The 21,570-nt window shown below is 46.7% G+C and overlaps 1 protein-coding gene across 4 annotated transcripts; it reads right to left on the reverse strand.

Annotated features, from left to right (window-relative positions):
• Window positions 1–362: 362 nt before the first annotated feature.
• Window positions 363–20,646, reverse strand: LOC124044069 (E3 SUMO-protein ligase RanBP2-like). Of its 4 annotated transcripts, XM_046363456.1 has the most exons (19): window positions 20,508–20,646; window positions 20,197–20,328; window positions 19,878–20,087; window positions 14,453–14,524; window positions 14,185–14,326; window positions 13,957–14,057; window positions 12,164–13,835; window positions 8,966–11,989; window positions 8,341–8,418; window positions 6,317–6,478; window positions 6,132–6,212; window positions 5,861–6,033; window positions 3,674–4,241; window positions 3,392–3,502; window positions 3,100–3,245; window positions 2,417–2,690; window positions 2,142–2,314; window positions 1,834–2,007; window positions 363–1,430 (listed from the first exon to the last, which is right to left on the reverse strand). In XM_046363456.1, exons 2-19 carry the CDS (start codon window positions 20,263–20,265, stop codon window positions 1,125–1,127), a joined length of 7,536 nt encoding a protein of 2,511 aa, XP_046219412.1. In that variant the 5' UTR covers window positions 20,266–20,328; window positions 20,508–20,646; the 3' UTR covers window positions 363–1,124. The 4 variants fall into 4 exon arrangements, with proteins under 4 accessions (XP_046219412.1, XP_046219409.1, XP_046219408.1 ...); XM_046363453.1 differs by having other exon boundaries at window positions 5,861–6,030; window positions 8,966–13,835; XM_046363452.1 differs by having other exon boundaries at window positions 8,966–13,835.
• Window positions 20,647–21,570: the final 924 nt, after the last annotated feature.

The following is a 21,570-nucleotide window of genomic DNA, read 5'->3' on the forward strand; positions in this document are numbered from 1 at the left end:
TGTATAACAACCCTACCGTGTCACACCAAAACTGATTGGCTCAAACGCAGTATGAAGTAAAGAAATTCCACAGATTAACAAGCCACACCTGTTAATTGAAATGCATTCCAGGTGACTACCTCAAAGCTGTTTGAGAGAATGCCAAGAGTGGGCAAAGCTTTCAAGGCAATGGGTGGCTACGTCAAAGAATCTCAAATATTTAGATTTGTTTAACACTTTTGGGTACTACATGATTCCATGTGTTATTTCATAGTTTCTCTTCACTATTATTCTAGAATGTAGAAAATAGTAAAAATAAATTAAAACCCTGGAATGAGTGTCTCCAAACTTGATTGGTACTGTATATTTGAAATCGAACCAGGTTCAGTTATAAAGCAACTTTATTTTTAAAGACAGTCTCCAGCATCTTGTATTTATTTATTGACAATTAACCCCAATTGTGACCCGACCATAAAATATATTTAGTATGTCACCTCTCCCAAATTGTCAGACTTCATATTCCTACCTTTTAGTTTAAGACAGGTGTAGAGTCTCAATTTGCACATTATGAAATCAATGTATAGCCTACACACACAAAAAAAACACACCTAAAAAAGTATACACAGGTAGCAAGAGGAACACAATACAAAACAAACATTGGTTGTTTTTTTAAAAAGGTCGCAATAATCTTAATTAAGACAATCACACAAAACAAATTGGGTTAGGGAGCTTATGAAGAAACCAGCGCTGTCAACTCTTATTGGAACACATGCACAAAAAAAAAAAGGACAAAATGTAGTCCATGTACATTATACACACAAAGAGTCTGGGGATACACACTGGGACATGCAGCCCTCAGGATGCGGCAGGGAGAAAGTGCAACACTCATCAGGAGGAGACACTGGGCCGGTCTTAAATTAAAGCCTATTCTCCCCATAGTGGGCTACCAGTGCCCTCTTTTTAAGTAGAGTGCACTATATGGGGAATAGGGTATCATTTGATATCTGCCTACTATAATTGTGCTCAGTTTGAAATGCTATAACTCTCCAGTCCATGACCAGAGTGAAGGCCCATTGCCATCCAGTCAGTGACTACATTTTCAGCCCTACAGTGGAGTTGTCCAGTCAGTGACCAGAGCTCAAGCTCTACAGTTGTCCACATTCGGTGATGACAATCTTCTTGCTGGGTTTGCCAGTTTTGGTGCCCAGCTCTCCCATTCTGCGGACCACATCCATGCCCTCTCTGACGAAGCCAAAGGCCACGTGTTTAAAGTCCAGGTGCTCAGCCTTCTTCAATGTGATGAAGAACTGGGAGTTGTTGGTGTCTCGGCCATGGTTGGCCATGGACAGCAGCCCCGGACCCGTGTGGCGCACGTCAAAGTTCTCATCCTCAAACTTGTTCCCGTAGATGGACTTCCCTCCTGTCCCGTCCTGGTTGGTGAGGTCGCCACCCTGAGTGCAGACAGAAAGATGGTAGGAAAGACTTATCAAGATGCAGATAAAAGCTAAATTAGATATAGCTGTGGTTTACAAACTGTTTTTGTGTTCCAAGAGGCACTGACTGACCTATTTGGGAAACATGGTATTGAAGATTATGAAAGCACGTTGGTGGTTCTGAGTATGGTCTGGTTTCAGTTTAACCTGGTCATCACTAGTTAATTAACAGACACAAAGTCATAAACCACACATATTGCTACAATTTATCTTCTTAAAATCTGATATTAAACCCAACAACAACCTTATATTAAGACAAAAAAGCAAGTGTTTTTTTCATGAATTTTTACAATATAGCCAATTTAGACATTGTGGCTGTGTTATTTAATGGAAACCTTCCAACCCCACACTCCCCCCTCACCTGACACATGAAGTCCGGTACGATCCTGTGGAAGACAGAGTTGCGCAGCCCGAAGCCTTTCTGTCCTGTACACAGCGCTCTGAAGTTCTCAGCCGTCTTGGGGACAATGTGAGAGAACAGTTCTATGGTGACCATTCCCAGCAGCTCGTTGTCAGCAGAGATGGAGAGGTACACCTGGGGGCAGAGTTTCATATAGATTATTTTACAGGCCATAATATTAGTAAAACACCCAACAAATGATTTTAGGTGGAGGGGACAAAAGTCGTAGGCGCTCCACCAAAACAATAGCAGGCACGGGAAACACTGACCTGGGGGTTGGAGTCTCTGGAATGTTCCTGGACCCTGGACATCTGGGGGGAGAGGGCCGAGGCCTCTGATGGGCTCATACGGCTCTGACACTCACAGAAGGTCTTCCTGAAACACTCAGCCAGCTCTGCTGTTTTGAACTTGGCTGCCAACTGCTCCACCTTACCCTCACCCTCTGGAGAGAACACAAGATCAATACATTTATCAATTCATCAACTATATAAGAATCAATATATTTACATAGTGCTGTGTTTGGCGGAGCTGTGTGTAGACCTACCTGCAAAGTCGGTAGCGGTCCAGACGAGGGCTTGGTTAGAGGTGTTCATGGGTTTGAGCTCCATGCTCTGGCAGATGGTGTGATTGGCACACACCTTCAGCACCTGCTCCCTCCTCATCAGCACCCGGTAGAACCTCTTATCGGGGTGGAAGAGGATCTTGATGTCTCCCACACCCCTCTCCTTCCACTGGCCCAGGTCTCTCTCCCAGCGGTACAGCTTGGTACGCTCCTTAAACAGGATCTCCTCATCCTCCTCCCCTGACTTAGTCTCCACCTAGACAACACAGTTACGCGCAGGTTAATCAGGAGGGTGTAAGTTTACATAACTTGTATAGAAATGTATCGAATAGAACAGGCAATATTCTCTGTCACAGATAGAATGTGGAGTCATGACAGCTCTAGACCACCTAAAACACATTTACAGTCAATTATAATGACGACGTGGAGTCTCAGCTTGGAATTCAGGAGATAGATTGGGGGCAAGGCCCTGCAATAGCCTAGCATCCCGTTGAGGGGGTGTACTTGTTCATTAAGCTGCATCACGCTTCAGAAAACAGGTGATAGGCTCCTGTAACCTATGAGCTGTTCCAGCTCGCACAAGCCAAGGATACTTTACTTTATAATGATGACATTCCCAGTAAGGTTAAGTGGAATTAGATTAGTAGCAGTGCATTGATAAGTACCTCTGGTAGGGTGACTATGGGATCAAAGTGAATTTCTACATTATTAGCGTCCTCTTCATGACTCCTCTCCTCCCCTCCTTCAGCATTGGGTGAGGCTGCAGCTCCAAACAACGTAGCCCCGGCATTCGCCCACGAGAAGTTAGAATCTAAGGAAGCATTTTAAAACTGAAATGTTTGTTCTCACTTAAAACATAGCTCTAAGTTGTGTCATGGAAACTTGTAAAACCTTAAATTCAATATGTGCTTAATTTTTCTTCAGTCAACTCTATTCAGAAAATGTAGAAGTGTCAACCTTGTTTTCCGAAGGCGAATTCACCCCCGGTGTTCTGTGCCAGATCAGCGAAGGAGATCCCTTCCCCTCCCAGATCACTGAAGCCCAAGGAGCCAAATGAGTTTGGAGCATCTGTAAACGAGAAAATAAAGGATGAGAAGACAGGTTGCTGTACTGGTGTCACAAGTGAGACTGCTGCTGTGAGTACATCGAATGTATTCACAAGAGGGACATGCTCTTCCTGATCAGTGTAGAATGCAATGCAATGATGCAAAGGGCTCTGCAATGATAAATATCTCATACCCTGAGTAATGGTTGTCGTAAATGTCGATGTGGAGTCCGGCTCAGAGGTCTTCTTGGTAGACAGGTCTATAGGGCTGCTGCTGGTAGCTGCAGGAGTAGAGTCTGACTGATCTGGAGCCTGCTTACCACTGCTGGCTGCAGGGTTTGGAGTTTGACAAGAAACACAACTGCTTGCAGACTCCTCATTTCTAACAAGACATGCGTCACACTCCCACTGCCCTGGCTTTTTGACAAACTGTGCACCAAATCCAAATGAGGCAGTCACCAAAGCTGGGGCACAAGCAACAGGTTTTGCTGAAGGGTTTGAAGTTTGAGCCTGCTCCCCGCTGCTGGAGACCGCAGTCTGAGACCGTGTTGGAGTGGAGTCTGACTGATCTGGAGTCTGCTGGACCTCTGCCTCCTGGATGGTTACTGACTGAGCTGGGAACTCCGCCTCTGCCTCAGACAGATCTGGAACCTGTACCTGGCTGCTGGGGGACTGGTCTGGGAACTGTTGTTCTGGCACTGTATCGCCGGTGCTGGAGGACACAGCCTCAGATGAAACAGGGTGTGCGCTTCTCTCTGCATCCTGAAACACAACCAAAACAACAATATTGGCTTGAGAGAACTATAGTAGTTTTAATTTCTTATATCCTAATGCCACAAGATGTTCATCTACATGTGCAAACAAATCAATATACTCTGCTCAAAAAAAATAAAGGGAACACTTAAACAACACAATGTAACTCCAAGTCAATCACACTTCTCTGAAATCAAATTGTCCACTTAGGAAGCAACACTGATTGACAATAAATTTCACATGCTGTTGTGCAAATGGAATAGACAACAGGTGGAAATTATAGGCAATTAGCAAGACACCCCCAATAAAGGAGTGGTTCTGCAGGTGGTGACCACAGACCACTTCTCAGTTCCTATGCTTCCTGGCTGATGTTTTGGTCACTTTGAATGCTGGCGGTGCATGAGACTGAGTCTACAACCCACACAAGTGGCTCAGGTAGTGCAGCTCATCCAGGATGGCACATCAATGCGAGCTGTGGCAAAGGTTTGCTGTGTGTGTCAGCGTAGTGTCCAGAGCATGGAGGCGCTACCAGGAGACAGGCCAGTACATCAGGAGACGTGGAGGAGGCCGTAGGAGGGCAACAACCCAGCAGCAGGACCGCTACCTCCACCTTTGTGCAAGGAGGAGCACTGCCAGAGCCCTGCAAAATGACCTCCAGCAGGCCACAAATGTGCATGTGTCTGCTCAAACGGTCAGAAACAGACTCCATGAGGGTGGTATGAAGGACCAACGTCCACAGTTGGGGGTTGTGCTTACAGCCCAACACCGTGCAGGACGTTTGGCATTTGCCAGAGAACACCAAGATTGGCAAATTCGCCACTGGAGCCCTGTGCTCTTCACAGATGAAAGCAGGTTCACACTGAGCATGTGACAGACGGGACAGCCTGGAGAACATTCTGCTGCCTGCAACATCCTCCAGCATGACCGGTTTGGCGGTGGGTCAGTCCCCAGCATGACCGGTTTGGCGGTGGGTCACTCAGACCCCTTGTGAGACCATATGCTGGTGCGGTTGGCCCTGGGTTCCTCCAAATGCAAGAATGGGTTCCTACAAATGCAAGAATGCTAGACCTCATGTGGCTGGAGTGTGTCAGCAGTTCCTGCAAGAGGAAGGTATTGATGCTATGGACTGGCCCGCCCGTTCCCCAGAATCCAATTGAGCACATCATGTCTCGCTCCATCCACCAACGCCACGTTGCACCACAGACTGTTCAAGAGTTTAGCAGAAGCTTTAGTCCAGGTCTGGTAGGAGATCCCTCAGGAGACCATCCGCCACCTCATCAGGAGCATGCCCAGGCGTTGTAGGGAGGTCATACAGGCATGTGGAGGCCACACACACTACTGAGCCTCATTTTGACTTGTTTTAAGGACATTACATCAAAGTTGGATCAGCCTGTAGTGTGGTTTTCCACTTTAATTTTGAGTGTGACTCCAAATCCAGACCTCCATGGGTTGATAAATTTGATTTCCATTGATAAGTTGTGTGATTTTGTTGTCAGCACATTCAACTATGTAAAGAAAAAAGTATTTAATAAGAATATTTCATTCATTCAGATCTAGGATGTGTTATTTTAGTGTTCCCTTTATTTTTTTGAGCAGTGTATTATAGAAGTCTCTTGTGCTTTGCATACCTCTGTCTTGAAGTCCTCTGGCTGGTCTTTCTCTGCCTTGCCGACTACATCAGAAAAAGTTGGAGGCAGCTGCAGCGGCTTGGCTTTCTGCTCCTCATCTGGAGTAGACCTCTTCTCCAACACCACCTCAACCTCCGGGTACAGACCCTCAGCACCTATCTCGGCCTGAGCTGCTGAGAGGAGAAGGTTATTGGAGAGGCAACATTTGGCAAGAAACTTCACCAACCTTTCAATTACCTCTCTCTATAGCCAGTTTGGCTATGAAACTTACCAGAATTTGCAGCCTTTCTCTCAGGAGGATCCGGGTAAAGTTTTCCGTTCAGCGCTTTAACTGCAGTCTCAAAGTCCTCATCTGCAACACAAACTAACGTTAGCAATACGGTCAACTACAATGCGTAAACCTTTGCTCATACAAGTAGAAAAGTTTTGCAAGAGAGCGTTGGTGTCATTTCTCACCGTCCGTCTGGTCGTCATTAGTGTTTCCTGGTTCGTTCTGGTAGCAGAAGAAGGTGAGAGGCAGCAAGAGTTCCCTGGCCAAAGCAGCCTGCTCCGCAGTCGGCTGCCTCTCGTACACCACCTCCACCTCACTGTCATCATCAGCCCGTGCCTGGGGGGGTGCTATAACACAACACAAAGAGTGAGACAACTCAGGAGACCCCTTCCTACAGAGGAGTATACAGAACAGAGACGTTGAAGGCAGTAACAGAATGATGCAACTATTAACCTACAAGGTGAATTTGCATAATATAATCCCAAATTGCTGTACAATAAATGGATCTACAGAACATTTTAAGACTTGACTCAACTATGCTGCAAGGTTGTTTGGTACTGTAGGGCAGACAGGCTAACATTTAATATCCTAAAAATGGTTCACCTGCTAAAAAAGTCACAAAACCATTTCACTAAGGAGGTAGTTGCATGTCTAGGGTTAGTTCCAAACCAAAACACATGCATCTCAAAAATACTGACATCATGCATTTCACCACACCAAGCAAGCAGTCTCATATCTCTGAGAAGGCATCAAACATCAGAACCATGGATCTACAGTATACTGTACACGAGGCCAACCATATAGGATTCCAGTTACCATTTCCTACTGTTCTCTAAAACCAAATCATATGCCAATTAGCTTAATACAAACATCCCCATAAAAATCTGTCAGTTTAAGCTAGAGACACTAAAAGTATGTGATCAAAACCAACTTAGTGGATTTTGCCATTTCACCCACACCCATTTGACAGGTGTATAAAAATTGAGTACAAAGCCATGCAATCTTCATTTACAAATAATGGCAGTAGAATGGTCCGTACTGATGAGCTCAGTGATTTTCAACGTGGCACGTAGCGTCCGGACAGTTTGGGATACATACTAATATAACCCCTCTGTGGAAAGGTGAGACACGAACAAGTCGTTTTTTTTGCTCTAAGATGGCCACAGCCCTTACAAGACTTGTCTGAAGGTCCCCTGGTACCAGGTTGAAAAATAATAATATTAGTATATGGACACTGTTTAGTGCCAAAAATAAGGGGTTAAATAGATGTAAAAAAAAAATTGTGTTTCCCGATCTCTCTCAGATACAGGACAGACACATTGTTCCATGTAGTAAAGCTGTTATTCTGTGTGTTTGTATGGGGCTAATAGAAGGCCAAATCAAATTGTTTCATATTTTGATACTTCAAGCGTGTGCATAAAATTCAAAATAAAATAATCTTTGGTATGACCTTAATAGATGACCATCCGATGGTAGAAAAACAAACGCTTGTAACATACACATTGTACCTGGGTTTGAAATCTGGGACATACTGGAAATCTCTGGAACGAACCGGACCAGACAAGGTGTTGCCTTTCACACTGTTGCTACCCATCCTGGACTAAAAATGTGTGTGACGTTGAAGAGTGTGTGACAGTACATTCCTGTCAGGAAGCATGACCGTGTCTCCTTTCAACAGAGGGAGAAGAACTCTATCATCGCCAACACTCCACCGGCCGCTACCAGGAACTTAGCCCCTTCACCTTTCTATTAGCTAAACTGCTTGCCTAACTTTTATTCGCAGTAAGCCTAACAAGCAAAGTTTGAAATGTGTTCCACCCTCTTGTAGCTTTAGTGACACATGTCAAGGAGTGCCCTCGAATGCAACTCTGGACCTCAAAGCCAGTTCCACTGCATTTCTTCATTGTCCCCCTCTATAATCAGGGACTGATTCAGACCTGGGACACCAGGTGTATGCAATTAATTATCAGGTAGAAAAAGAAAAAAACAGTAGTCTCTGGATCTTGTAAGGTAAGCGTTGAATACCCCTGCTTTAGAGTAACAGTAACTCGAGTATCAGATGGCATGCAGCTCGTTAGGTTGTTGTACTAAAGGTTTGTATGTTCCACTCGTTGCATGCGGGTTAAGACCGGCTACAAAGCAGGCCCAGCCAGGTGACAAATGTGTAGGTGACGTGTCACAGCACACACACAGTGCAGTGACAGAGTACCTGGGGGCTCAAATTGGGTGGATGAGGTGCTGGTCCAAAAAGCCATTGGGTTATCTTTGAAAAGCCTAAAATCCAATCCTACAAAATAATGGTTGGCAGGTGAGACAAGCTGGAATTGGGTGGGGGGGTTGGATTAAGAAATTAAAGTGTGTTGAAATGAGTCTTCAGTAAGCTTCAAGTTGAAGATCATTTAATTATCTAAGTGTAATGGATTCTACAATCTTTCTAAATTCTGTCCTGTCTCCATCTGCCTTCATGAAGATGTAGCCTGCTATACTTCTTTGAAAATGGAGTGACTGCATTATCCTTAGGGGATTTGATTACTAGGCAAGTGTACTCGATTATATAATTAATGACATCTGCTATCATATTTAAACTATATCATAAAATTACAAGGGAGAGGAAGTAGATGTAAATTAGGCTAATGGGAGTGACTGGGTTAAGTTTCTGCTAACAACAGTGTGGGCTGGTGGAAGAAGCAATGAGATGAACCAATGGGACATGACTGGAATCACAACGGGTTCAAATTGTGTGAAAACTCCATCGTGGGAGGGGGGAGAAATCACCATTCAAAAACAAGCAGTTCACAAAATCAACTAAGAAAGGATAACAATAAAAGGATTACCCTTTTCTGGGATTTTGAATGCAGGTGAGGACTGGGAGGTCCAACCGCTGTCTTTAGCCTTGGTGCTTTCTGAAGAACCATCCTCCTTGGACAAAAGGAGGCTGCTGCCAAAGATCTTCTGGAGAGAGTCAGTTCCGAAGAGGAACTTGGGAGGAGACATCACCATCTTAGAGGGGTTGAGAGGGCTGTGTGGTGTGGAAGTGCTGTCAGGGGTGTGGAAAGTCTCAGAAGTCAGCTCTGTCCGTTCTCTGGTGGTCTCCTCCAGGATGGCCACAGCAGCCTGTCCACACACTGTCATCCCTGGAGCTGTTGCTACCTCCGGAGGAAGGGTCTCACATGAGGCTATGGGAGTGACCAGAATCTCATTCTCTTGGGCGGTTTTAGCCCTGTCAAAGATGTCTCTGAAATAGTTGGCCACATCCTGCAGTTTAAACCGCACTGCTAACTGCTCCACATTTCCCTCAGCTACCTCAGCAAAGTCAATGGCACTCCAGACCCAGGCCTTCTCAGCACCCTTCATGGGCTCCAACTTCATAGAAGACGTGACCCAGTGGTTGGCGCAGATCTTCAGGACTTGGTCCCGCCTCATGAGGAGTCTGACTCGTTTGGTGTCGTAGTTCTGCAGTATCTTAAGGTCTCCAATGCCCCTCTCCTTCCACTGGTTCAGGTCTTTGTCATAGCGATACAGCTTTGCTCTGTGGCTGAAACACACATTTTCATTCTCCTCTCCAGTAGAGATCTCCACCAGGTCTGGCAGGGGAACCACAGGCTCAAAGTACAGGCCATCCCTCTCCTCCTCCTGGGTCACGTCTTGCTCCTCGTCCACAGACACCCCGCTCTGGTTCAGCTTGGCCGGTGACTTGGTAGGACTGATGACAGGCTGGAAGCTGAAGTTAAAGCCAGCTGTGGATTCTCCAAAGCAGAAGAGGTTCTTCCTGATAGGGCTGCTTGCCAGGGGTGAGGTGTAGACAGATGTGTCAGCACTGTCGTCCAGAGCCTCCTCTCTCAGGTCATAGTTGTCCCATTCTAAGGTAGGCCCAGTGCTCTCCACGTGGGGCTTGATGATCAGACCAGAGGTGTTACTGGCTGTTGTGATGTTAGCTTGGCTGTCATCCTCCTTGATCTTTGTTTTGTCATCAGTCAGGAAGGATTTAAGGTCTTTCAGACCGGACTTCATCTCCTCTGCCTTCTGGATGAGATGTGCAGTTCTGCCTGTGTCAACAAGCTTGTGAGGAGTCTGCAGTGGGATGTCCAACAGGAGCCTCTGACACTCCTCAAACTTAAGCTTGAACTCCTCAGCCAGCTCCGGGGTTTTAAACTTGGCAGCGAGTTGCTCCAGTTTGGCATCTCCTTCTGAGAAGTCATTAGCAAGCCACATCCAAGCTTTGTCGGAACCAGCCAAGGGCTTCAAGTTCATGGTGGTGGTGATCCAGTGGTTGGCACACACCTTTAGGACCTGCTCTCTCCTCATCAGCACCCTCAGCCTGCCGTTGGTGGCATTCTTCAGGAACTTTAGGACTCCAACACCCCTCTCCTTCCACTGGCTGATGTCTCCGTCAAACCTGAAGAGCTTTACTCTCTGTGAGTAAAGGGCCTGTTCATCCTCCTCTCCTGTGACCAGGTCCACTTTATCAGGCATCTGGACCACAGGTTCAAACTGGATATCGTCATTCTCTTCTGTTTTGTATACATCCTCTTCATCCTGGTCAGCGGAAGTGTCTGCCCACTGGTTTGACTGAAGGGAAGTAAACAGCTGCTCGCCACCGTGGCTGAACTCTTTGCAATTGGAATCGGTCTGTCCAAACTTGAAGTCTCCTTGTGAGTTCTTAGCCAAATCTGCAAAACTGAAGTCATTAGGTTTGCCATTCTCATCAGTGTTGTCCACTGAAGGCACTGATGCAGGTATACCAACGTCAGATTCCTTCTCTTTTTCTCTGTGCTGCTCTGCGATATTCTTCAGGAACATGGACGCAGACCCTGAAGCAGGAGTCTGAGTTTCATCTGGTGGGGTTTCCTTTGCCGTTTCTTGAGTGCCAAACTTAAAGCCACCTGCTGGGACGGGCATATTGAAAGAGAAGCCTGCAGCACTGGAGCCACTGCTTTCAGCCTGAGGGGTCTCAAACTTGAAGGATGCAGGGGCACCTGTATCAACTTTGCTTGTGCCAAACTGAAAAGAGCTGTCACTGTTGAAGTTTGCTTTAAACACATTGCCTACAGGCTGAGTAGATGTACTTTGACTCCCAAAGCTAAAGCTGAAGGATGAGCTGGAGGGGGTGGCTGTGCTCTTAGTGTTGGGTGTCTGACAGGAGACACATTGACTAGCAGAGCTATCGTTTCTGACTAGACATGTGTCACAGTCCCACTGTCCCCCCTGTTTGGCAAACATGGCCCCAAGAGAGGAGGTGCTGCTAGCATTGGGTGTCTGGCAGGAAACACACTTAGAAACTGATGCATCATTCCTCACTAGACAGGTGTCACAGTCCCATTGTCTGTCCCTCTTAGCAAAAAGATCACCAAATCCCGACACTGTTGGCTTTGGTGGTGGTGCTACCGCAACTGTTGATTTTGCTGAGGGATTTGGAGTTTGACAAGAAACACAACTGTTTGAGGAGGCCTGGTTTCTTACAGCACACACGTCACAGTCCCACTGCCCTGGCTTTTTGCTAAACTGGGCACCAAATCCAGAACCTAATGGATTGGTTAAGGGCTTTGATGCTGCTGCTCTATCTACAACAGTTTTGGCTGCATGGTTTGGAGTTTGACAAGAAACACAACTGTTTGAGGAGGCCTGGTTTCTTACAGCACACACGTCACAGTCCCACTGCCCTGGCTTTTTGCCAAACTGGGCACCAAATCCAGAACCTAATGGATTGGTTAAGGGCTTTGATGCTGCTGCTCTATCTACAACAGTTTTGGCTGCATGGTTTGGAGTTTGACAAGAAACACAACTGTTTGAGGAGGCCTGGTTTCTTACAGCACACACGTCACAGTCCCACTGCCCTGGCTTTTTGCCAAACTGGGCACCAAATCCAGAACCTAATGGATTGGTTAAGGGCTTTGATGCTGCTGCTCTATCTACAACAGTTTTGGCTGCATGGTTTGGAGTTTGACAAGAAACACAACTGTTTGAGGAGGCCTGGTTTCTTACAGCACACACGTCACAGTCCCACTGCCCTGGCTTTTTGCCAAACTGGGCACCAAATCCAGAACCTAATGGATTGGTTAAGGGCTTTGATGCTGCTGCTACTTCTGCTGTGGTTTCTTTATTCTTACCAAACTGGGCTCCAAAACCAGCAACAGGTATAGAAGTGGTGCCACTGGTTCCAAACGTAAAGGAGGAGGGTATCTGAGCTCCAAAAGCCCCAAATCCCTTTCCAATAGATCCTGCGCTGCTTGTGTCTTTTGACAAGTCAGCTCCAAATCCAAAAGTAAATCCTCTCACTGAAGCTGCCTCACTAGTAAAGCCTTTGGTTTCAGTAGCCAGTTTGCTGTCTGTCTCTGACAGGGAATTAGGGTTGGCAGTCTGACAGGCAACACACTGCATAATTGTAGCAGCATTTCTTACATAACACACATTGCAGTGCCACTCCCCGTCCTTCTTTGCAAACTGGGCAGCAAAGTTTGTCACCTGAGGAGCAGATGAATTAGGAGAAGTTGCTTTCCTATCTGGCTGATCTTGCAGCTTTTCTGGAGATTTGGGAACTATCTTCTGAGCCTCTTCAAACTTTGTTTTGAAGAGCAATGCCTCGTCTGCCGTTTTATACCGGATGGCCAGTTGCTCAGGCCTTGGTTCCTCATCTGCATAATCAATGGCATTCCAAACCCAGGACTTGTCAGAGCCAGCAATTGGTTTCAGGAGCATATCTGGCGTGATGTAGTGGTTAGCACAGATCTTCAGAACCTGCTCCCTCCTCATCAGCAGACGCACTTTCCCTGATGTATTGTGCTTTAGGATTTTGACTATGCCGATCCCCCTCTCTTTCCACTCCTTTGTCTCTGCATCAAATCTGAATAGCTTGGACCTGTTACAGAACATCTCCTCTTCTTCCTCCTCTCCAGTCTTCACATCTACTTTGTCAGGGAGGGGCACAATGGGCTCAAAGTGAGGCCCATCCTCATCTTCCTCCACATGTGTGCTGTCGTTATCGCTCTCCGGTCCTTTCTCCACCGCTGTGTTTTCCAGCCCAAATACCGGCTTGGTCTGATCAGTGAAACTAAATGGCTGTTCAATTTTTTCAAACAGGTTTGGTTTGTCCCGACTCTGGGCTGCATCACTGAAGGAGAAACCTGCCATGCTTTTAGTGCCAAAGCTAAATATCCCTCCCTGGCTAGGAGGCTCAACCTCTGAGGGGCCCTCCGATTTGGTGGGAATGTCTGATGTCAGAAGCCCCAACAGGTTCTCACTGTTTTTGGCTTTGAAGGTAAAGTCCCCATCGTTGGATTTGAAGTTGGAGTTGAATTTAAAGGCAGCAGATGATGGAGTGGACTGGGCTACTACTCCAGCACCAAAGCCAGGCACCTTAAGAGGCTCAGCAGGGACCTGCTGGCCAAAGGCGATCTTCCCAAAGTCCACAGGCTTCCCCTCAATGCTCTTTGGTGGTTGGACAGGTACGACTGAGGGCTTGGTGAAGTAGCCAGGCTCAGGGAGGGGAGGGTTGGTGGTGGGCTGAGAGTGGCCGTAGTATTCCTCGCTGTATGGAGAGAGTAGACTGGTTGCTGGTGACTCGAAGTGGAGGGGGGTGCCGAAGACCTGGTCTTGAGGGGGGTAGATGCAGGCTGGTGTTGACTGCAGGGGAGGAGTGTTAGTGGGCTGCTGGTAGGTATACATGTGCTGCTGGGGTGGCAGGCGGTTGACTCCATACACAGGAGCCTGAGACAAAAGGAAAATTAATTCAAACCTAATTCAAATTTGTCACGGAAAATATTCCCCCACTTCCAAGTATCTAAACCATTCTGAATGCTCAAAGAAAAATCAAGGTATAAACACCGACCTTTGTTGGGGTAACATTGGCTGCAGGACGAAGGAGATACTGTCCGGAGTTATAAGCGGGGGATTGATTGAAATACATAGATGGGGCCTGTGTGGTAGCAACTGTAAACAAAAAGAGAAAAGGTTCAAATCAACGGTCATAATTTAATTCCCTAGCCACATTGCCATTTCAGTATTCCTAATAATACAGCCCGAAACTACACAACACAGTTGTGTACTGCGTTCCTACCGGTGAGGGGTGCTACATGGAAGGTCTGTGTTGGGGGGTAGCCCTCCTGCATGCTCTCAGCCCCATACCCATCTCCATACATCCTTTGGTGGGGTGACGCCATGCTGTCTGACGAGTTATGTCTCAGGTCATGGACCTCATTCTGCAACCCAACCACACAATACTTAACATAGAAACCATGCATGGACATCTATAATTTAATTAATAGGCACATTTGACATGGGCAACATCTCCCATATCCTCAAAGACAATGAAGCCAGGGGCTGACCTTAAGGGCCTCCACCTGCTGGCAGAGCATCTGCAGGAGGGACTTCTGGTGCTCTGCCCAATGAGGTGGTGTCTTGGGGAAATCAGGAAACAGAGGAGAAAAATAACATTTTCATTATATTTTTCATGTCAAGTTATTTCTCTTATTTAGGTGAGAAAAAAAACCTGTACGGTAAATCTAAAACTGAAGTACATGAATGTCCATGTTTAAAAACCATAGAAAGAGCATCAGTGTCTCAGTGTACAAAACATGAGGAACACCAGCCCTTTCCATGACACACAGGCCTGGTGAAAGCTATGATCCCTTATTGATGTCACCTGTTAAATTCACTTCAATCAGTGTAGATGAAGGGGAGGGGGCAGGTTAAATAAGGATTTTTAAGCCTTGAGACAATCGAGAGAGATGGTGTGTGAATGGGCAATAACATTTTTAAGTGCCTTTGAGTATGGGTATGGGGCACCGGTTTGAGTATGGGTATGGTAGTAAGAGCCAGGTGCACCGGTTTGAGTATGGGTATGGGGCACCGGTTTGAGTATGGGTATGGTAGTAAGGGTATGGGGCACCGGTTTGAGTATGGGTATGGTAGTAAGAGCCAGGTGCACCGGTTTGAGTATGGGTATGGTAGTAAGGGTATGGGGCACCGGTTTGAGTATGGGGCACCAGTTTGAGTATGGGTATGGTAGTAAGGGTATGGGGCACCGGTTTGAGTATGGGTATGGTAGTAAGAGCCAGGTGCACCGGTTTGAGTATGGGTACGGTAGTAAGGGTATGGGGCACCGGTTTGAGTATGGGTACGGTAGTAAGGGTATGGGGCACCGGTTTGAGTATGGGTACGATAGTAAGGGTATGGGGCACCGTTTTGAGTATGGGTATGATAGTAAGGGTATGGGGCACCGTTTTGAGTATGGGTATGATAGTAAGGGTATGGGGCACTGGTTTGAGTATGGGGCACCGGTTTGAGTATGGGTATGGTAGTAAGTGTATGGGGCACTGGTTTGAGTATGGGTGTGGTAGTAAGGGCACTGGTTTGAGTATGGGTATGGTAGTAAGAGCACTGGTTTGAGTAAGGGTATGGTAGTAAGAGCACTGGTTTGAGTATGGGTATGGTAGTAAGGGTATGGGGCACTGGTTTGAGTATGGGTATGGTAGTAAGAGCACTGGTTTGAGTATGGGTATGATAGTAAGTGTATGGGGCACTGGTTTGAGTAAGGGTATGGGGCACTGGTTTGAGTATGGGTATGGTAGTAAGAGCACTGGTTTGAGTATGGGTATGATAGTAAGTGTATGGGGCACTGGTTTGAGTATGGGTGTGGTAGTAAGGGCACTGGTTTGAGTATGGGTGTGGTAGTAAGGGCACTGGTTTGAGTATGGGTATGGTAGTAAGAGCACTGGTTTGAGTATGGGTATGGTAGTAAGGGTATGGGGCACTGGTTTGAGTACGGGTATGGTAGTAAGGGCACTGGTTTGAGTATGGGTATGGTAGTAAGGGCACTGGTTTGAGTATGGGTATGGTAGTAAGGGCACTGGTTTGAGTATGGGTATGGTAGTAAGAGCACTGGTTTGAGTATGGGTATGGTAGTAAGAGCACTGGTTTGAGTATGGGTATGGTAGTAGTATGGGGCACCAGTTTGAGTATGGGTATGGTAGTAAGAGCCAGGTGCACCGGTTTGAGTATGGGTATGGTAGTAAGAGCCAGGTGCACCGGTTTGAGTATGGGTATGGTAGTAAGTGTATGGGGCACTGGTTTGAGTATGGGTGTGGTAGTAAGGGCACTGGTTTGAGTATGGGTATGGTAGTAAGAGCACTGGTTTGAGTATGGGTATGGTAGTAAGGGTATGGGGCACTGGTTTGAGTATGGGTATGGTAGTAAGGGTATGGGGCACTGGTTTGAGTATGGTAGTAAGAGCCAGGTGCACTTTGAGTTGGGTATGGTAGTAAGGGTATGGGGCACCGGTTTGAGTATGGGTATGGTAGTAAGAGCCAGGTGCACCGGTTTGAGTATGGTAGTAAGAGCACTGGTTTGAGTAAGGGTTGGGGCACTGGTTTGAGTGGGTATGGTAGTAAGGGCACTGGTTTGAGTATGGGTATGGTAGTAAGGGCACTGGTTTGAGTATGGGTATGGTAGTAAGGGCACTGGTTTGAGTATGGGTATGGTAGTAAGGGCACTGGTTTGAGTATGGGTATGGTAGTAAGGGTATGGGGCACTGGTTTGAGTATGGGTATGGTAGTAAGGGGCACTGGTTTGAGTATGGTAGTAAGAGCCAGGTGCACCGGTTTGAGTATGGGTATGGTAGTAAGGGTATGGGGCACCGGTTTGAGTATGGGTATGGTAGTAAGAGCCAGGTGCACCGGTTTGAGTATGGGTATGGTAGTAAGAGCACTGGTTTGAGTAAGGGTATGGGGCACTGGTTTGAGTAAGGGTATGGTAGTAAGGGCACTGGTTTGAGTATGGGTATGGTAGTAAGGGCACTGGTTTGAGTATGGGTATGGTAGTAAGGGCACTGGTTTGAGTATGGGTATGGTAGTAAGAGCACTGGTTTGAGTATGGGTATGGTAGTAAGAGCACTGGTTTGAGTATGGGTATGGTAGTAAGAGCACTGGTTTGAGTATGGGTATGGTAGTAAGAGCACTGGTTTGAGTATGGGTATGGTAGTAAGAGCACTGGTTTGAGTATGGGTATGGTAGTAAGGGTATGGGGCACCAGTTTGAGTATGGGTATGGTAGTAAGAGCCAGGTGCACCGGTTTGAGTATGGGTATGGTAGTAAGAGCCAGGTGCACCGGTTTGAGTATGGGTATGGTAGTAAGAGCACTGGTTTGAGTAAGGGTATGGTAGTAAGAGCACTGGTTTGAGTATGGGTATGGTAGTAAGGGTATGGGGCACTGGTTTGAGTATGGGTATGGTAGTAAGAGCACTGGTTTGAGTATGGGTATGATAGTAAGTGTATGGGGCACTGGTTTGAGTATGGGTATGGTAGTAAGGGTATGGGGCACTGGTTTGAGTATGGGTATGGTAGTAAGAGCACTGGTTTGAGTATGGGTATGATAGTAAGTGTATGGGGCACTGGTTTGAGTATGGGTGTGGTAGTAAGGGCACTGGTTTGAGTATGGGTATGGTAGTAAGAGCACTGGTTTGAGTATGGGTATGGTAGTAAGAGCACTGGTTTGAGTATGGGTATGGTAGTAAGGGTATGGGGCACTGGTTTGAGTACGGGTATGGTAGTAAGGGCACTGGTTTGAGTATGGGTATGGTAGTAAGGGCACTGGTTTGAGTATGGGTATGGTAGTAAGGGCACTGGTTTGAGTATGGGTATGGTAGTAAGAGCACTGGTTTGAGTATGGGTATGGTAGTAAGAGCACTGGTTTGAGTATGGGTATGGTAGTAAGGGTATGGGGCACCAGTTTGAGTATGGGTATGGTAGTAAGAGCCAGGTGCACCGGTTTGAGTATGGGTATGGTAGTAAGAGCCAGGTGCACCGGTTTGAGTATGGGTATGGTAGTAAGTGTATGGGGCACTGGTTTGAGTATGGGTGTGGTAGTAAGGGCACTGGTTTGAGTATGGGTATGGTAGTAAGAGCACTGGTTTGAGTATGGGTATGGTAGTAAGGGTATGGGGCACTGGTTTGAGTATGGGTATGGTAGTAAGGGTATGGGGCACTGGTTTGAGTATGGTAGTAAGAGCCAGGTGCACCGGTTTGAGTATGGGTATGGTAGTAAGGGTATGGGGCACCGGTTTGAGTATGGGTATGGTAGTAAGAGCCAGGTGCACCGGTTTGAGTATGGTAGTAAGAGCACTGGTTTGAGTAAGGGTATGGGGCACTGGTTTGAGTACGGGTATGGTAGTAAGGGCACTGGTTTGAGTATGGGTATGGTAGTAAGGGCACTGGTTTGAGTATGGGTATGGTAGTAAGGGCACTGGTTTGAGTATGGGTATGGTAGTAAGGGCACTGGTTTGAGTATGGGTATGGTAGTAAGGGTATGGGGCACTGGTTTGAGTATGGGTATGGTAGTAAGGGTATGGGGCACTGGTTTGAGTATGGTAGTAAGAGCCAGGTGCACCGGTTTGAGTATGGGTATGGTAGTAAGGGTATGGGGCACCGGTTTGAGTATGGGTATGGTAGTAAGAGCCAGGTGCACCGGTTTGAGTATGGTAGTAAGAGCACTGGTTTGAGTAAGGGTATGGGGCACTGGTTTGAGTAAGGGTATGGTAGTAAGGGCACTGGTTTGAGTATGGGTATGGTAGTAAGGGCACTGGTTTGAGTATGGGTATGGTAGTAAGGGCACTGGTTTGAGTATGGGTATGGTAGTAAGAGCACTGGTTTGAGTATGGGTATGGTAGTAAGAGCACTGGTTTGAGTATGGGTATGGTAGTAAGAGCACTGGTTTGAGTATGGGTATGGTAGTAAGAGCACTGGTTTGAGTATGGGTATGGTAGTAAGAGCACTGGTTTGAGTATGGGTATGGTAGTAAGGGTATGGGGCACCAGTTTGAGTATGGGTATGGTAGTAAGAGCCAGGTGCACCGGTTTGAGTATGGGTATGGTAGTAAGAGCCAGGTGCACCGGTTTGAGTATGGGTATGGTAGTAAGAGCCAGGTGCACCGGTTTGAGTATGGGTATGGTAGTAAGAGCCAGGTGCACCGGTTTGAGTATGGGTATGGTAGTAAGAGCCAGGTGCACCGGTTTGAGTATGGGTATGGTAGTAAGAGCCAGGTGCACCGGTTTGAGTATGGGTATGGTAGTAAGAGCCAGGTGCACCGGTTTGAGTATGGGTATGGTAGTAAGAGCCATGTGCACCGGTTTGAGTATGGGTATGGTAGTAAGAGCCAGGTGCACCGGTTTGAGTATGGGTATGGTAGTAAGAGCCAGGTGCACCGGTTTGAGTATGGGTATGGTAGTAAGAGCCAGGTGCACCGGTTTGAGTATGGGTATGGTAGTAAGGGTACGGGGCACCGGTTTGAGTATGGGTATGGTAGTAAGGGTACGGGGCACCGGTTTGAGTATGGGTATGGTAGTAAGGGTACGGGGCACCGGTTTGAGTATGGGTATGGTAGTAAGAGCCATGTGCACCGGTTTGAGTATGGGTATGGTAGTAAGGGTACGGGGCACCGGTTTGAGTATGGGTATGGTAGTAAGAGCCATGTGCACCGGTTTGAGTGTGTCAAGGACTTCAACGCCGCTGGGTTTTTACACATTCAACAGTTTCCCTGTATGTATCAAAAATGGTTCACCGCCCAACTTGCATCTGTGGAAAGAATTGGAGTTAACATGGGCCAGCATCCTTGTGGTACGCTTGACACCTTGTAGAGTCCATGTCCTGACAAATTGTGGATGTTCTAAAGACAAAATGGGGTGCAACTCAATGTTACGAAGGTATTCCTAATGTTTTGTACACTCAGTGCATGTTTACAAGTCAACATTTATCATACCATGTGTATTTTGGAGGAAGGGACAAAGCTCTTGCTGGGGGAAGGGGTTAAAGGGGAGAATTTGATGTGAGCGACTGAGGCAGCAGGCTCAGTAAACTGAGGGCTGAAGTGGACCGGTCTGCCCTCTTCATCCATCGCTTCTCCAATCTCCCCTAGCTGCTGGTTCACATCGTTCAGGAGATCCATCACCTCTTCCATTGAGACAGGCAGCTGGAACAACACACAGTGAATATGATTGAATGTCATGCTTCCAACTCTTCGTTTACATATTTTTAGCAAATCGTCATGTGTATAGATGCCGTATATTGAAGTGTGTAACCTTGTCCATGTCGTCAGCATTGGCATTGTAGATCTTGGACAGGTAAGTTCTGAACTTCCTGAGGAACATGACACACCTGTCCCGAGTCTCCTCCACCCCACTACCAGCCTCCTCAGACAGACGCTGGAAGATCTACACAGAGATATATCAAAAGGCACAATTCATAAATGCATTTATGGTAAGACATTAAAAAAGAAATGCTGCCTGCACACAATTTTTTTTTTTTTTTACTGGCAGCTGCACTAGAAGGCATGGCACTACAGCGCAGAGTGGGAGAAGCAAGGTAGAGCAGTGAACCCCTCACTACATACCCTAGCTAGGTGCCAGTTAGATGAGATGTTGTTGATGGTCTCCAGAGTAGTAATAGCCTCCTCTGTCCTCCCCCTCGACGTCCAAGAGTGTTGCAAATGCTATCATGGCCTCCTCCTCAAAGCCCTTCACTGATGGGATCTGAGATTAACACGCAAATGCAACCTCACTAACCAATGAAAATAGAGCAATGCATATATTAAGCCTGGACTTGTCAACTTTCACGATTGGCATCAGTGATATGAAAAGTCTACACATGTCAATGCTTTAACTCAGCAGACTAACAAGTATTGTGGAAAGCTAGGTTCTAATCCAGTCGGTCAGAGAAGCAGCTGTGTTGGTCGCTCACCTGTATGTCTCTAGAGGGAAAGTGTATGAAGAGGGGGTCCAGGGGTTCAGGGATGCTGCGTCTTTGCTTGATCTTTTCCAGCAGGGGGAGCACCACCTTCCAGTAGTGGACACTACGCCCTATGTACTCCTTCTGGTCATAGTAGGAGTTCACACCAACCCCCTGGGAACAACACAGCAGGTGTTAAATCTAAATGCAGAAATGGCATTGCTTCAAATCATCCATTATAACGAAGCACTCATCGTTCTGAGTCGCATTCTCAGAAGTAGTTTAAAGCAGACATCACTTACTGTACCAAAGGGAAATTGCTGATGTGTACTATTCTGACTAGACCAAGAGTTATAAATAATGACCATACACTAATTGGAAGTTATAAATACTATTGAGTAAATGGCGGGGGAAATAATTTCAGACAGACGCCTAGCATATCATGTAGACTTATGTAGTGTGTGACAGAAAAAGGAAGGTCTGCCGCCTGGCCGAGGTGTATACCGTTGAGCTGAGGTGCTGGGCCCAGTGTATGGGCAGGGCTGGTTGAAGCCCATGTTTCTCTCCAGCTCGAAGGGTGCTTAGTCCATGTTGAACGGTCATCCTCAGTTTGGCTGACATGCCAGGCCTAATTTTTTTAAATATATAATTTTTTTAAAAGACAGAAGCAGAACCATAGTCATGTTAACCACAGAGTCACCAGTCAGCTTGATTTCTCCATTATGGGC

Source organism: Oncorhynchus gorbuscha, linkage group LG09, assembly GCF_021184085.1.
Source record: "Oncorhynchus gorbuscha isolate QuinsamMale2020 ecotype Even-year linkage group LG09, OgorEven_v1.0, whole genome shotgun sequence".
Classification (NCBI taxonomy): domain Eukaryota; kingdom Metazoa; phylum Chordata; class Actinopteri; order Salmoniformes; family Salmonidae; genus Oncorhynchus; species Oncorhynchus gorbuscha.

Coding starts and splice junctions, on each gene's coding strand:
- LOC124044069 (XM_046363452.1), bottom strand. CDS start 20,265: ATGTTCCTCAGGAAGTTCAGAACTTACCTGTCCAAGATCTACAATGCC. Junction 14,058..14,184: donor CCATGTAGCACCCCTCACCG/GTAGGAACGCAG, acceptor TTTTGTTTACAG/TTGCTACCACACAGGCCCCA. Junction 13,836..13,956: donor CCAATGTTACCCCAACAAAG/GTCGGTGTTTAT, acceptor CTTTTGTCTCAG/GCTCCTGTGTATGGAGTCAA.